Here is a 15,764-nt window from a genome sequence, read left to right as displayed (position 1 = left end):
AACCGTCGCTATATTTCCACGCTAGTTTCCTTTAGAAACCAAGGTCTCCTGTCGCTGTAGTGATCGGGTAATAGGCGGGGATTTGTCGAGGAGGAGGGTAAGGATAAAAACCAAGTGGTAAGAATGGAGGAGTGACCGTAACGGTGTCAAACGGGAGCGGTATAAGAGTAAACGGGGCTAGAGTACGGGAGGGCGTAGTGTGCAGCAACATAGTCAGGCAGCCGTAGGCGTGGAGCAGTCTGCAGGTTCCGGTCGAAACCCTAACCCCATCCTGTTCACCGTTTCTCCTTCACCATCCCTCGTCTCTGTCAAATTCCCAAAAAAATATTTTTGATGTAGTGTTAATACATTGCTAACATTAATATTGTGCCAACGTTAATACATCAACTCATTAATTAATTTAAATAGATACTAATTTTTGTTAAAAATTAAAAATAAAGAAATAAATAAGAAAGAATAAAAAATAAATAAGTAAATCAAAACATAAAAATATATTTATAAATTTCAAATAAATAAAGGAATACCCAGATAAATTGATAGATAAATATAAAATAATAATAATAATAATAAATAAAGACAAAAATATATATTTATAAATTTCAAATAAATAAATGAATAACTAAATAAATATATTTATAAATTACAAATAAATAAAGGAATAATTATAAAATTTGATTGATTAAAAAAAATAACTAACCATAACTAGATAAATATATTTATAAATTACAAATAAATAAAGGAATAACTATAAAAATTGATTGATTAAAAAAAAACTAACCAGGGAGAGAATAAAGAGAAGGGATCCACGAGTTGTTTAACTTCCATCCATCATCCGTATTAAGAGTTTTGTTTTCCTCTTTTCAGTGTCAATGGTTTCTCTTTGATGATATAAATAGTCAACCCTTGCGCGGACCTTAGAATCCTCTAAGCAAATATGGTGCTTTGTTAATTCACCATGTTCAGCAAATAATCACCCTTTGCGAGGACCTTAGAATCCTCTAAGCAAATATGGTGCTTCGTTAATTCAGCATGTTCAGCAAGAGCAGATGAGCGGGTCCTACAATGCTTAAGCTCCGTGGGTTGTTCCTGAGTCCTTTGTGAAATACAACTACCAACTTCACCTATGTAGGGGTTCCATATGAACATAGAATTAAATAAACACCTTTCATGCATTTGAGATCAATAGGGTCTTTAATGGATCTTAAAGAGCTACGAATAGTTTTAAAAGGTCTAAAAATGGAGTGGAACTTTTGCTCCACTTCATTATTATTATTTAAAATAAAAATATAATTTATCTATATATTTTTAATCTTCGTAAATATTTTTTTATATGTATGAACGTCTATTAACCATTTATCACCTATTTAATCATTATAACTAATTAATTTACATATGCTTAAATAAAATATATTTAATAAAATGATGCTTTTTGAAAATACATTTCCATGTAAAAAACATTTCCATATTTTAATGCTTCACATATAATAAAAGAAAGTCTGTCTTAGAATTGATGCTTTGAGAATATACTAACTTTTCATAGGGGATATTTCACTATTAATCTTAAAAAATAGATTTTAAAAATTAATAATTTTAAAAATGGATTGTTATATAAAAAAATAATTAAATGATTTTTAATTATTTTTAAAAATATATTAAAATATTTTAGTCAATTTTTTTTTAAAGTTTAAGTGAGGACAGTATAAATATGTATAGTTTTAGTTTTACCATTGGGAGATAAAGGAGGAAATCATTTTGGAAAATAAAGATAATATTAAAAATATTATTATTTCAAAATTTAAGGATAAGTTGTGGGATTATAAGGAGTTAGAGGGCAAAAGTAAGCTAAGGTATTATAAGGATGTGATCAACCTCAATCTTGCTAACTAGAATTGTCATTCTCTTGATTAGTATTAAGAAAATGAACATTGAGAAGATAAAAACTAATCCTAACGAGCTGCAAAGTGAAAGTGAAGATTGGTCTGTTCTCAAAACACCTTGGAACAAAAGAGTTTGTCACCTTTGCGATACTAAGAGGGTTGAATATGAAAAACACTTTCTCCTAAATTTTTAGGCTCTTACTCACATTTGATGTCATTTCCAAGACCTTTGTCACACTACCAACCATCTTGACTTGTTAAGTCAACAAAACTATAGTGATCCAGGAATAAATAAAATATAATCTCTTAATTTATTAAGGTTCGATAGACCATATGTTTATCATATATATATATGATTTAATTTTTTAAAATAATATAATTTTTTGAATTATTAAATTAATAAAAATAAATATAACAACTATTTTTTAATTATAATTAAATTATTTTTCTCATTTATAATAATCAACTTATATTGATGAATATAGAATGTATTACAATTGCTTGCTTGCTATGAGCTCAACCTCTAAGTGAATAACATATCTCTCGCCTCAATGAGAAGCTCTGACTCAAACTAGTTAATTTATGCCTCAACTTAACCCCCTATTTCCTTGCACAAATATTGAGGAATTAGGCCCCTATTTTTTAGGAATTTTCTTCCAATTGATTGTGTAATTCCCATGGATTGATCTGGTTGCATGCAACACATGTACACTCAAACTAGTTTACAACTGCTTGTTACACCGCTATGGAATCTCCACCAAAGCTGAGGAACTCAAATTCCTTGCATGAACTAGCCATTTTTTGTTAATTGATCAGTTAACTAGATGATCACTCAGTTGGACAACTGTCCCACTGCACAATTAACCTCCAACTAGTTCTATCAACAATTAAAATTATTTTAACTCAATACAACTGGAAATAATTAAACTTAATTGCTACAAATTAGCAATCACACATGCATGACTGAAATCCGAACTCTCTAACTTTAATTTACTAAGATAATTGAGTGACTAGGGCCATGTGATCAGGTGCTCAAAATTAGGCTTAAAAATCAAAGTGTAAGAATATTGTTAAACATAGCTTTAGACAAGTAGCTCATCATTCTGATTTCAACAGTGTGAATGACACTCAAATTCGAGTCTATATGTAGAAGTTAGAGCAAGTCAAAGTTCATATTTGACTTGCTTACATGGTAGGATTGGATGATGTGGCAAGGTCCTTCAATGAATGAGGAGGTGTCGAGTGGCAAGCTATCATTAGCCCCCGCATGTTGCAAATTGTAATCGTAGGCAGGTCGATTTTAGAAATCAACCCCCGTGCAGGGAAGGGTGCGATGCGATAAGGCAGACAGGACAGTTAGTAAGAAAACGACCTCAGGTGCGATGTGCTGGATCGCAATCGCAGATCAACGAAGGGTCGGTGTTACAAAATTGGCCCTCAGTAGGTTTTGGGTTGCGATGCGATATCACAATCACAAATCGCAACGATGCATGTCCTGCATTATGATTACAACCGAGGCACCACCAAACTGAGATGTGCGATAAAGTTTCCAGATGCGAGATGTTCATCAGCTACAGTTTATAATGTTGTTGGGTCCGCAAAATCGCAATCGCACAATCACCACCACATACACAAACCTTAAGCCGCTTGTCCTTGCCAGTTGTGATTTGTGATAAAATGGTCGGCCAACAGATTAAGACCCACTAGGCGAAAAAATTCTCACTCGATTAACGGATTTTTGGAGCAAAATTGTGGGTTCCTATCGGATGTGGGGCATTTTGTGGAACAAATAGTGGGAAAACAAGGGAAAGTCATAACTTCTTCAACTTTCCACCAAATTGTTTGCAAAAAGAGGCTAGATATCCATTTTTGAGTATTTTGTATTGATTGGAGTAGGTTTCAAAAGAATTTGAGCATTGTAAACACAATATTTTACACTTTTGAGCATAATAGAGAGGTCCAAACCATTTGAAGTTAGACCAAGGATACGTAGCCCAGGAGGAGTGAACTCCTTTATCATGTGCTTGTTATAATGTGTTTTTGATGATGTTCTGTATATGTTTATGTTGCTGTTCAGTTTCTGGGTTATGTTAAATTGCTTATAAAATTAACATAAAAACTCTTCAATTCACTTGCAAAAATTGATGAATCCTTAAGCACAATGAAAGCATTTTGTTTATAATCTGAGGAAGATCTTATATTCTAAATCAAATTAATTTGGTATTAGAGAACTAGGTTTTGCTTTGTGAAAGAAGGATTTAATTGTTTGCAAGTTTATATCATGCTTATAAGGTTAAAACTCAAAATAGGTGAAGGAGAGTTGGTTGGAAGCCTTGAAGTTGGGTTAAGGGGAAGAAGAGCAAGGTTGCCACAATCTCCAACACCAGTTCAACCTCAAGTTGTAGTTGAGACTCCAGAGATCATGTCTCATGAAGGAGAAGCTACAAACATGACAGAAGATGAGAAGACCTTTAGAAAGGCTTTATTTGATTGGCAGAGATGGTGAAGGTCCTCTATGAAGAGAGGAATAGCAGGTTGAAAGGAGAAAGATCCCAGCATCCCAAAAGAGAAGGCTCTTCAGGAGGAAGTAATGGAAAAGGAGGTAATGGGAATGGAGACAAACCTCCACCCTCTCCACTATCTTCTTCATCTTCTTCTTCACAAGCATCTTCACACTCTTCCACTAATACAACCCTTACTCATACTCATCATCATTCTTGAAAAGGAACTGTTAAATCACTTTTTTTAAAACTTAATGTTCAATTCGAGTTGCCCATGTATAATGGTGAAGTGAATGCAGAGAAGCTTGATAATTGGATTCTTCAGTTGGAGGTCTATTACAGGATTCAAAACCTTCAGGAGGATGACATAAAGATTCAATTAGCTTCTTTGAGAATGGAGGGTGCAACACTAGTATGGTGGGAATCAAAGATCCAAGAGGAGATTAAAAAACATAGTAAGATATAAATTTCTTAGAATGATTTCATTGCTGCAATTAAAAGAAAATTATACCCTCTAGCTTGTATGCAGAAAGCCATCATGAATTGGTAGAACCTTAGACAGCTTAAAGGTCAAAATGTGCAAGATTACACCCAAGAATTCAGAAAAAGGCCTCTGATGTTAGGTGTAGATTTGCAATCACAAGACACATTGCTGAAGTACAGAGGGGGTTTACACAGTTACCTTAGGCATACTATCTTAATTTTTAATCCCAGTAATCTAGATGATGTGTGTGTGCAAGCCACTCATCTTGAGGCAAGACGGAGAAACACCCCAAAAGAAGGTAGTAAAAAGTCATTTAAGAGTAAGGGAAAAGAAAAGGCTTCCAAAGGGAAGACAAAGAAAAATGTGTCTATCAAAAAAGGAGAGAAAATTACATGCAAACACTGTTCCCGAGAGGGTCACGATGAAGCTCACTGTTGGAAGCTTCATCCTGAAATGAAACCAAAAAGAAACAACAACAAGGGAAAACATAAGACAACTGCAACCATTCAACAGGATTTGGGATCTGATTCGGGTGATGAAACTAAAATAATAGCCATGGTATTAAAAGGAAAAAAATCCATTGCCATCACTAGTTCTTCAGACACGCAAAATGAAACTCCAAATGAAAAAAGGAGAATAGAACTGTTTCACATAAGGGTGATATCGAACATAACAAGATTGATACGTTGTTTGATAGTGGCTCTCAAGCTAATCTTATCTCTAAAAACATTGTCGAGAGTTTAAATCTGGAAACTGTTCCACATCATAAATCGTATCCACTTGGATGGGTATGTGGCAATGCGCAATTGTAGGTTACTAGAAGGTGTAAACCGAGATTCGCTATTACTGCAAATTTCATAGATGAAGTGGAGCTTGACGTTGTGCCATTAGATATCTATGGCATGGTTTTGGGAAGCCCATACCTTTATGACAGAAAGCTATCTCCATCGACATGAAAATAAAGATCATTTATTCAAAAATGGAGTAGAATATATTGTGAGAGTTCACAACAAGAAAACAAATATTTTGCTTGTTAATGCAGGGCATATGAAAAGACTGGTGAATTCGAGCAAGAATTTTGTGCTTCTCATGATAAAACCCAAAAATGATGTTGATAATGAAGCTTTTAAAGGTTTTGATTTGAATTTGAAATCTGAATTGGTTGGCGTAGTTAACCAATATGATGAAATGTTTCAAGAACCAAAGGGATTACCTCCCAAGAGAGGAATCCAACTTGAGATACAGTTGCAGCAAGATTATCCTCTTCCTCACATTGGCATGTACATGATGGCAGTAATGGAAAGCGTAGAAATTAAGATGAAAATCCAAGAGTTGTTGAATACAGGTATCATCAGACCATCTTCCTCGCCTTGTGGTTCACCTATTGTCTTGGTGCCAAAGAAGGATGGAACATGGCGCATGTGTGTGGAGTTTCATGCATTAAACAAAATTACGGTAAATAATTGTTACCCACTGCCTAGAATAGATGATTTATTGGATCAATTGAAAGACACAAAATATTTTACTAAGATGGACTTAAGAAGTGGCTATCATCAAATTAGAATAGCTCAAGGAGACATTTGGAAGACAACATTCAAAACAAAATAGGGCTTGTTTGAATGGATAGTTATGTCGTTTGGTTTATGTAATCTCCTACTACATTCATGCGTGTGATGAATGATGTGCTGAGGCCATTTCTTGATAAATTTGTCATAGTATACTTAGATGACATCTTAATTTTCAGTAAATCTCGTGTTGAACATGTCATGCATGTAAGAAAAGTACGTGATGTCTTAAAAGAAGACCAGTTGTATCTTAACATGTCAAAGTGCGAGTTTGGAAAGACTTCTTTAGTTTACTTGGGTCATATTGTTAGAGGAGGTGAGTTGAAAATCGATCCCTCCAAGGTTGATGTCATGGTGAATTGTCCAAGACCCAAGACAATTACAGAGGTAAGAAGTTTTCTGGGAGCAACCCAATATTGGAGGAAATTCATTACTAACTTTTCTCTTATAACAACTCCTTTGCATGCGTTGACCAACGTAAAAAAGGTTTTTTAGTGGGCCGGAAAACAACAAATGGCCTTTGAAAGGTTGAAGGAAAATATCAGTACAACTCCAGGACTCACATTTCCAGACTTGAGACAAACATTTGAGATTCAGACTGATGCTAATGACTACACTATGTGTACAGTCCTCATGAAACATGGTAAGCCTATCTATTTTTTTTTTCAGAAAATTTTAGTGGTGCAATGATTAACTATCCTACATATGACAAGGAATTGTATGCATTGGTGCAAAGTGTGAAAAAATGGAAACACTACCTGATGGGTAAGGAAACAGTCATTCACACTGATCATCAACCATTGCAATACTTACAATCTCAATCAAAGTTGCAACAATCAAGGCACTTCCGATGGATGGGTTTTGTTCAACAACTCCACTTGGTAATCAGGTCTAAGAAAGGTATCTACAATAAAGTTGTTGATATTCTTTCTAGATCGATTGTTAGTGAAACTACTTTACTCAAGCATAATTATGTTTTACATGAAAGTTATATTGAGCAATATGCATTAGATAATGATTTTCAAGATGTTTATGCAAGCTTCAGTCAAAATAACCAAGTAGAGGAATTGGATTATCATTTACATGATAATTTGTTGTACCATCTTGGAAAGCTTTGTATTTCGCAGGGAGAAAGATTTAACATCATAAGAGAGGCACATACTTCTCTTATTGTTGGTCATTTCGGTGTAAGTAAGACGATATCACTTCTACAGAGGTATTGTTATTGGCCTCGTATGCTTCAAAGTGTGCCTTGTTTTATTAAAAGATGTTCATTATGTGTAATCAGTAAGCCTAGCAATAGGAAGTTAGGATTGTACACACCACTTCCGGTTCCTTCACGACCATGGGAGAGTGTTTCTATGGATTTTGTAGGAGGTTTTCCATTGTCAAAAAGAGGTCATGATTATTTGTATGTAGTTGTGGATAGGTTTTGAAAAATGTGTATTTTTATGCCATGTAAAAAGCAAGTTACAAATGATCAAACTGCTCAGTTATTCTTTCATAATGTTTGGGTGCATTTTGGATTGCCCACATCCATTGTTAGTGATCGAGATTCTCGCTTTGTGGGGAATTTTTGGTCAAACTTGTGGGGATTCATGGACACCAAACTGAAAAAGAGTACAACATTTCATCCACAAACAGATGGTTAAACAGAGGTAGTGAATAGAACAATGATACATCTTCTGCGTGGGTATTGCAGCAAGCATCCTAAGTTTTGGGATGAACAGTTGCACTATATTCAACATGCTTACAACCGAGCCAAGCACTCTTCCACTCAAACTTCGCCATTTGAGGCATGCATGGGATACTTGCCTAAATCTCCTTTGGATTTTATATTTGGCAAAGATGTTACTATTGAAGGTCATAACAACATAGACAAAGAAATAAAGTTCATTGAACAAATACAATTGGTACACAAAAAGGTTCAAGAACAGCTTGAGAAAAGCCAAGGCAAGTACAAAGCAAGGCACAACAAACATCATCAAGACTACAAGTTTCAAGGTGGTGATGAAGTCTGGATTCACATTAGCAAATAGAGGCTCCAAGGAGAAGGTAAAAATCTCCAACCAATTAGATATGGTCCATTCAAAATTTTGGAAAAGATTGGTAATAATGCCTTCAGGTTGGATTTTCCTTCATATATGCAAATTTATGCTGTTGTTGATGTTGAGAATTTAAGGTTATATGAGTCTCCTTTGATTGAAGATCAAGGATAGAATGTTCGAATTCCATCTATTGAAGACTTTTCTCCAGAATTCCTTGATGTGCTTCAACAAAACACTATACTTGACAAAAGATCAAGGACATAAAAAATGGGAAGTATTGATCATCTTCGATTGGGGCTCAAAGGTACAATTCCTTCAAAAGCCAAATGGATAGAGGTTGGAAAGGTGAAGGAACTGTACCCTCACATGCTGAACTATTGAAAGTGATCCTTTTGGGGTCCAAAAGGCTTCCAGTGGGGAGGAGTGATCAGGTGCTCAAAATTAGGCTAAAAAATCAAAGTGTCAGAATCTTTTTAAACTTAGCTTCAAATCAAAGAGCTCCTCATTTTGATTCCAACGATGTGAATGACATTCAAATCTGAACTCATATGCAGAAGTTAGAGCAAGTAAAATTTCATATTTGACTTGCTTACATGGTAGGATTCGATGATGTGGCAAGGTCATTGAGCGAATCAGGAGGCGAATGAGGAGGCAGCAAGTGGAAAGCTTCCATTCACTCCCGAATGTCACAAATCACAATCGTTGGCAGGTCGGCGTTAGAAATCGGCCCTCGTGCAAGGAAGGGTGTGATGCAATAAGGCAAGTAGGATGGGTAGCAAGAAAATGGCCAGAGGCACTGTGTGATGGATCGCAATTGCAGATCAGCGAAGGGTCAGTGTTACAAAATCGGCCCCTGACAGGTTTTGGGTTGTGATGTGATATCGCAATTGCAAATTGCAACGATGCATGTCCCGCATTATGATTATTGTTGAGGCACCACCAAACTGTGATGTGCGATAAAGTTCCCAAATGCAAGATGTTCATCAACTGCAGTTGATAATGCCGTCAAGTCCGCGGAATCGCAAACGTACAATCACCGTTGGGTCCACGAAATCGCAATCACACAATCATTGCCACGTACACAAACCTTAAGTTGCCGGTCCTTGCCGATTGTGATTTCATGCAATAAAATGACTAGTCAACAGATTAAGGCCCATCACGTGGCAAAATTCTTGCTCTGTTAGTGGATTTTTGGAGTGAAATTGTGGGTTCCGGTCGGATGTGGAGCATTTTGTGGAATGAATAGTGGGAAAACAAGGGAAAGTCATAACTTCTTCAGTTTTCCACCAAATTGGTTGCAAGAAAAAGGCTAGATAGCCATTTTTGAGTATTCTGGACTGATTGGAGCAGGTTTCCAAAGCATTTGAGCATTGTAAACACAAATTTTTACACTTTTGAGCATAATAGAGAGGCCCAAGCCATTGGAAGCTGGACCAAGGAGACGTAGCCCAAGAGGGGTGATCTCCTTTATCATGTTCTTGCTGTATTGTGTTTTTGATGGTGTTCTGTATATGTTTATGTCATTGTTCAGTTTTTGGGTTATGTTAAATTGCTCATAAAATTAACATAAAAAATCTTTATTTTAGTTGCAAAAATTGATGAATCCTTAAGCACAATGAAAGCATTTTGTTTATAATCTAAGGAAGATCTTAGGATTGCAAACTAATATTTTAAATCAGATCACCATGTCACCTTAGTTAATTACTTCCAAGTTGTCTGCTAATGTGGAAATTCGAATTTTCTCAATTTGACCAAGGAAAAGTCAAATTGAGACTTTCTTGCTACAGTTCCTAACACTCCCTCTTAGCAACAAAGGGATTTTCAACCACGAGTATCCTGCACCTATGGAATTCGAACTTCCCTTTTGACAAGGTCGTTGTCAAGATGTTAGCATTTTGTTTCTCTGTCAAAAAGTATTATAGCAAAATTATCCTCCTCTACACACAGTCCCATAAATGATGGTACAAGATATCTATATGCTTGGATCGATCATGAAATATTACCAGATCCTTAGAGAGCTTAATGCAACTCTAATTATAACAATAGATCACAATTGAAACTAGCACCATTAACAACCATGCGAAACACAAGTTTGTTTAGCAACACAAATAATGGAGGCAACACCTCACCATATTCACTTTCATTACCAAAACCAAAACCACAAGCACCTCCCCAAGGAAAATCCATAGTGATAGAACATTGTAAGGAAATTTGTTCAATGCACACTACATGCACTCCCACCAATAATTGTGTTGAATGGCTACATGCACTCCTCCACACTTAAAAATAAAACATAACTTGATTGTAGATTTTGGAATAGCCTAAAATGTGACGTACATTTGCTTGTGTCTCATATTTTTGGAATATTTTGGTGTCTATAATCAACATAAAAGATAGCCCTCTTCATGTAAAACCTATGCATCATATGGGATCAATGGAGTCTATGTAGGAGTGTTAGGAACTTCATTTTGTTGCAACCTCCTATTGCAAACACGTTTGAAAAATTATCCTATAAACTTTGCTTCCTTGATCAACAACAAACCTCATCATTTTTTTAATTACTCAATTTAATATTACAAATTTCAATAATTCAAAAGAATTTATTATTACTTATACATAAACAAATTAATTACATCAAAATTGTTATATACCTATATGACTAAAATACACCAAATAGTGATAATATTATCTATAAAATTTTCAGCGAAGCTATTATAATGAAGTTTCTATTTTTAAAAGAGTAAGTTATTATAGTTGATAAAGAAAATTAATGATCTAACTATAATAACTTAATCTTTGATAGAGAAACCTATCTTCTACATGGTTTTCATATCTAATAGACAAAGTTGGTAGGGTTTCGATATGTAATAGACTCGATAAAGAACAATCATTAATTTTCTCTATCTTTATATTCAGGAAGCATAGATTTATTTGGGATGTTTTGCCCTAGAAACTAAGATAATTTTAACACAAAGATAGTAAATTTTCTTATTGGCTAATAAGAAAAAGAGTATTCATGGTCAGAAGTCACGTCACGCAAACAAAGAAATAGTGCAAACAAAGAAACGATTACATGGTTATGCCATTTATTTTAGCAACCATGGCCTTGCGTACAGATGAGAATATAATTTCCATGCCATTTCGTTATTGATTTTCCCAGTCATTTGTTCATCATATGATTAGGCCTAGATCAAGCAATAATATTTGTATCATAAGAGCATGCCACATTTCATGAAATAATAATTGTTCATTGTGTATCAGATGGGTGCTGGAAATGGAAGATGGCACCATCTGAGTTACGCTTTCTGCAGTTCTTCCGGATCTCTCCTTGGGAACCAGTTAGAGGCGTGATATTTCCCATCTTGATAATTGCAGCAGTGAAGTCTCTCTCGAAAAGTTCCAAGTTTTTGCTGTACTTAGTAACCAGAGAATCAGTAGACACTCCATTGAAAAGCTCTTGATCGGAGTGCAAAAGTCCTTTCTCTGCTACCAAATTTTTGTAGTAATTGTTTTCAAACTTTGTTGGCGTTTTGTAATCAAGGGGCGACAATTTGTTGTCGTCTCCACTCTTGGGACAGCGGTCTTGTAAAGATTTGGCGTACGCTTTGTCTATGTTTGAATCATTGTATATGTGACCTCTGAAGTTCACGCAACGCGCTTTACCAATGGTGTGAGCACCTAAAATATCAAGAAAACTGGTTTAGAAGCCAAGTTACAATTAGAATGAGATTAGAGTGGCGTGCAGTGTTCTTGGTTACCTGAAAGTGCAACCATTTCCCGTCTAGAAAGTCCATGAGCTCGAAAATTGGAGGTGAGTTTGGCAAGGTCAGAAGTGGGAGGGGGAATACCCTTGTTGGCATCACTTAGACTTGCAGTCCTGGAATCTCTTCTTCCCAGCATCACTGTCCATGTAGGACCTCCCAACTGGCAAGATGGTCGAATGTTAATAGAAACTTAGCAAGATAATAGAAACATCGGTGCGTTGTGAATTTTACCGTTACAACAGAATCGCGAGCAGCAATTGCCAAAATGTCAGCACATGATACGACGCCGCTGCAAGCCTGCTCCAGCTTCTTCTTTATTCGATCAACGACCTCAAAACCTCTCGCGGAATTGTTATTGGGAACTGCTGTCTTTTCACCTGTAAAACTCGAGGTATCGTCCAGAAGAATAGACCCATCACAACCCTGCAAGAGGAGAAGAACGCTAAGAATAACATATAACTTTTATGCTCTAATTCGACTCCGACTCCGGAAATGCAATGGCATGTATATATAACAGGGTAGAAGTGCGACGTAATTATAAATACATTAACGAAACAGTCGTGAAAATGAAGGCGAAGCAACGATGCTCCAATTCGACGTTCCTTCGAGATTGCTTCAACTACAGTAGAATTGACTATGGATAACGCCTCAGGACAAGTTTTATCGTAAAACTTTGGGTCAAGCTGCCCATAAACACAAGTTACGAATAAAACAACACACCAGACGCGTGTAATAGCGATCCTCATTGCAGCGATAGAAGCCATAGTTTTGCAGAATTAAATGAATGCAATTTTCTGCAGGGGTATCAATCGTGGAGATTCATAAACCAATATGATGTAGTAATCCAGAAAATAGACTCAATAGAAAAGCCCAATCACACCCCTGCAAGAGAAGAACTCTAAAATTTAGTAAATATAATATAACATAATCTGGGCCATATAACTCAATTCCTACCACCCGAAGACATACATACATATATCTATATATATATATATATATTGTATAAAACCTTAAAGTGCGATGAAATCAATTAATATAATAACTGAACAGTCAGTCGTGAGATTGAAACGGAAGTAACGACGCTGCAATTCGACGCTCCTTTTAGATTCGTTGATGAAGTAACTTTCACTATGGATAAAGCGTAAGGACAAGTTGTTTTATCGTAAAAGGATGGACTATGCGGGGCATATGCACACTGGTGTTGTCTAATTATTTCATGTTTGGATTTTTGTTACAATTCACTCATATGGTAATATTTGGTTATTTATAAGGTAATATTTGGTTATTTATAATTTAATAAGTAGATTGAATATTTAATTTGATGTTTTGGAATATTAGAATTATATAGGTATATAATTCAAATTTTTAATTTTAATAAAAAATTTTAAAAGAGTAATTCAATTGGCGGTATTTAGGAAATTCAAGATTCAAATTCTTAGTTTACAAAAAAAGAATATACAAAAATTTATTGAGAGGACGATGTTATTTTAATTACTAAGTTCATCTATATATAATTTAATAAGATTAAACAAAAAATATGGTAAATCAGATAACAAGATTAAACAAGTTTTCATAACTTCTAATTTGATTGCGCATATATCCATTTCTAGGAGTTTGATAGAATCCTTTTTATACCTTACATAATTATTTGTGACATAGGATTTGCAATTCATTGCTTTATGTTCAAACTTCAATAATGAGAAATAATGAACAAAAAACATATTTTGATACTTGGTTGCATGAATTTGTCTAGATGAGGCATGTCCTCCGAAGTTCTTCCTTGGAAGAGTTTCATCTCTTTGTTGATTTTTGACTCTTGTTTCGTTGCTACTTATGGATCATTTGTGAATATTTCCTATGATATTGGACATTATAATTTTGTCCTAGTTCTTTTTCTTACTATGACTAGATGTATCTCGTTGATTCCTCGTCTCTTTCCAAGTGTCATTTGAGATGATAAAATTAGCATGCTTGGGTTGATTTATCACTTTCTTGGAGTATTCAATTGAATTGTTGTTGGATACTGAATGTATGTACATGATTCTTAGGTTGTTCTCCATCTTGTGTTCTTGAGATATGTTTTAATTTGAATATCTAACAATCTTATTGATAACCAAGACCAATTTTGATGAGGTGAGATCTTTGGATGCTAAAGATGTGGTCTATTGATTCAAACCCTTTGAGAAGATTTATGTTGCGATTGAGTTGCTCTAATTATCCTTTCAAGAGCATACCTTCTTCTTGCATTTTTTCACAAATTTATTCCCTTTTGTTCAATTTTTATAACAAAACCTCCTTTATCCTTTTGGTCTCTTCTAGTTCAACATTGAGAGAAACAATGGAATTCACATATTTATCTCCATATTCAAGTTGCTTTTCTAGTCGACCCACCATCTTTCTAAAAGATTTTATTTATTTTTAGGCACTTCTGAGTTCTCCTTCATAATATACTCCTACTTCAATTTCTTCTTCTTTGGCTAATACAAATATCTCACCTCTTTCATAATCAATCACACTTTCATTACTATCGTAATCAATTTCTTCCTTTGAGTAGAAGCTTTTCCTTTTGGCATTTTATTTTTTCTTATGATCCCTAGACTTGAATTTCACTTCATCATCACTATCATTCATTTTTTCATGAGGACATTTAGAAGCATAATGTCCTATTCTTCCACATTAAAAACATTTAAAAGGAAGCTTACCTTAAATTTTCCAGTTCTCTTCTTTAGCTTTCTGATGAACTTGAGTTCTTCTTCATCAGATTCATGACTCGATTATTCTTGATTCCCATGCATTCTTCCATCCTTGCCTGCTTTAAATGATACTTCTTTGATTCTTGATTTGTCCTTTCGTGTCCTTAGCTCATATGCTATGATATTTCCATGAAGCATATCCATGCTCAACTTATCCATGTATGATAGCTCTTCAAGGGAGAATACCTTGGGATTTAATCTCGAAGGAAGTGATCTCAATATTTAACAAACAATATCACCTTCCTTGACTTCTTCACTAAGACCTATCATAGAGTTGACCATATTGACTACTCAAAGAAAGTATGCATCGATATTCTTATCCTTTTCCATTTTCAAACTTTCAAACTAACCCTTATAAGTTTGTAGCTTCACTTCCTTCACCTTCTTGTCCCATTCATAACATCTTTTGAGCTTGTTCCATAGATCATGAATAGACTTGTAATGCATCACTCTGACAAATTATGTATCTAATAAACCACTCAAGATGACATGTTTAGCTATTGCATTGGATGTATAGTATTACTATCTGCATCAGTGGGCAAAATAGTAGGAACTTGATAATTATTCTCTACAGCCTCCCAAGCATCAAAACCAAAGGGTATGATGTTGGTTTTCATTATTATCTTTCTGAAGGAATAATTGGTTTTGTCAAATTAAGGAGGCTTGCCTGACGATTAGATAGAGGGCATCTTCCTTATGATCAACCTTCCAGTGATTAATTGTTCCTGAAGGAATCAACTATGATACCAATTGTTAGACTAAATATTACACT

The 15,764-nt window shown here is 34.9% G+C and overlaps 1 protein-coding gene across 1 annotated transcript; it reads right to left on the bottom strand.

Annotated features, from left to right (window-relative positions):
• Nucleotides 1-11,505: 11,505 nt before the first annotated feature.
• On the bottom strand, nucleotides 11,506-13,167 carry LOC149252517 (peroxidase 4-like). Its single transcript, XM_089456678.1, has 4 exons — nucleotides 12,785-13,167; nucleotides 12,471-12,662; nucleotides 12,234-12,399; nucleotides 11,506-12,153 (listed from the first exon to the last, which is right to left on the bottom strand). The coding sequence occupies exons 1-4, from the start codon at nucleotides 13,001-13,003 to the stop codon at nucleotides 11,723-11,725; spliced, it is 1,008 nt and encodes a 335-aa protein (XP_089312804.1). The 5' UTR covers nucleotides 13,004-13,167; the 3' UTR covers nucleotides 11,506-11,722.
• Nucleotides 13,168-15,764: the final 2,597 nt, after the last annotated feature.

Source organism: Pinus tabuliformis, chromosome 7 (genome assembly GCF_031772625.1).
Source record: "Pinus tabuliformis cultivar Carrire ecotype Pingquan chromosome 7, CPIR1, whole genome shotgun sequence".
NCBI lineage: Eukaryota > Viridiplantae > Streptophyta > Pinopsida > Pinales > Pinaceae > Pinus > Pinus tabuliformis.
Note: the sequence above shows the minus strand (reverse complement) of the source record. Positions and strands in the feature narration are given on the sequence as shown.

Bases quoted from the DNA above. Each gene is read 5' to 3' on its own strand.
- LOC149252517 (XM_089456678.1), bottom strand. From the start codon at position 13,003: ATGGCTTCTATCGCTGCAATGAGGATCGCTATTACACGCGTCTGGTGT. The intron at 12,663-12,784 runs GTATTTATAATT...CTCCTCTTGCAG, and splicing joins TTCACGACTGTTTCGTTAAT to GGTTGTGATGGGTCTATTCT. The intron at 12,154-12,233 runs GTAACCAAGAAC...TTGATATTTTAG, and splicing joins GGAAATGGTTGCACTTTCAG to GTGCTCACACCATTGGTAAA.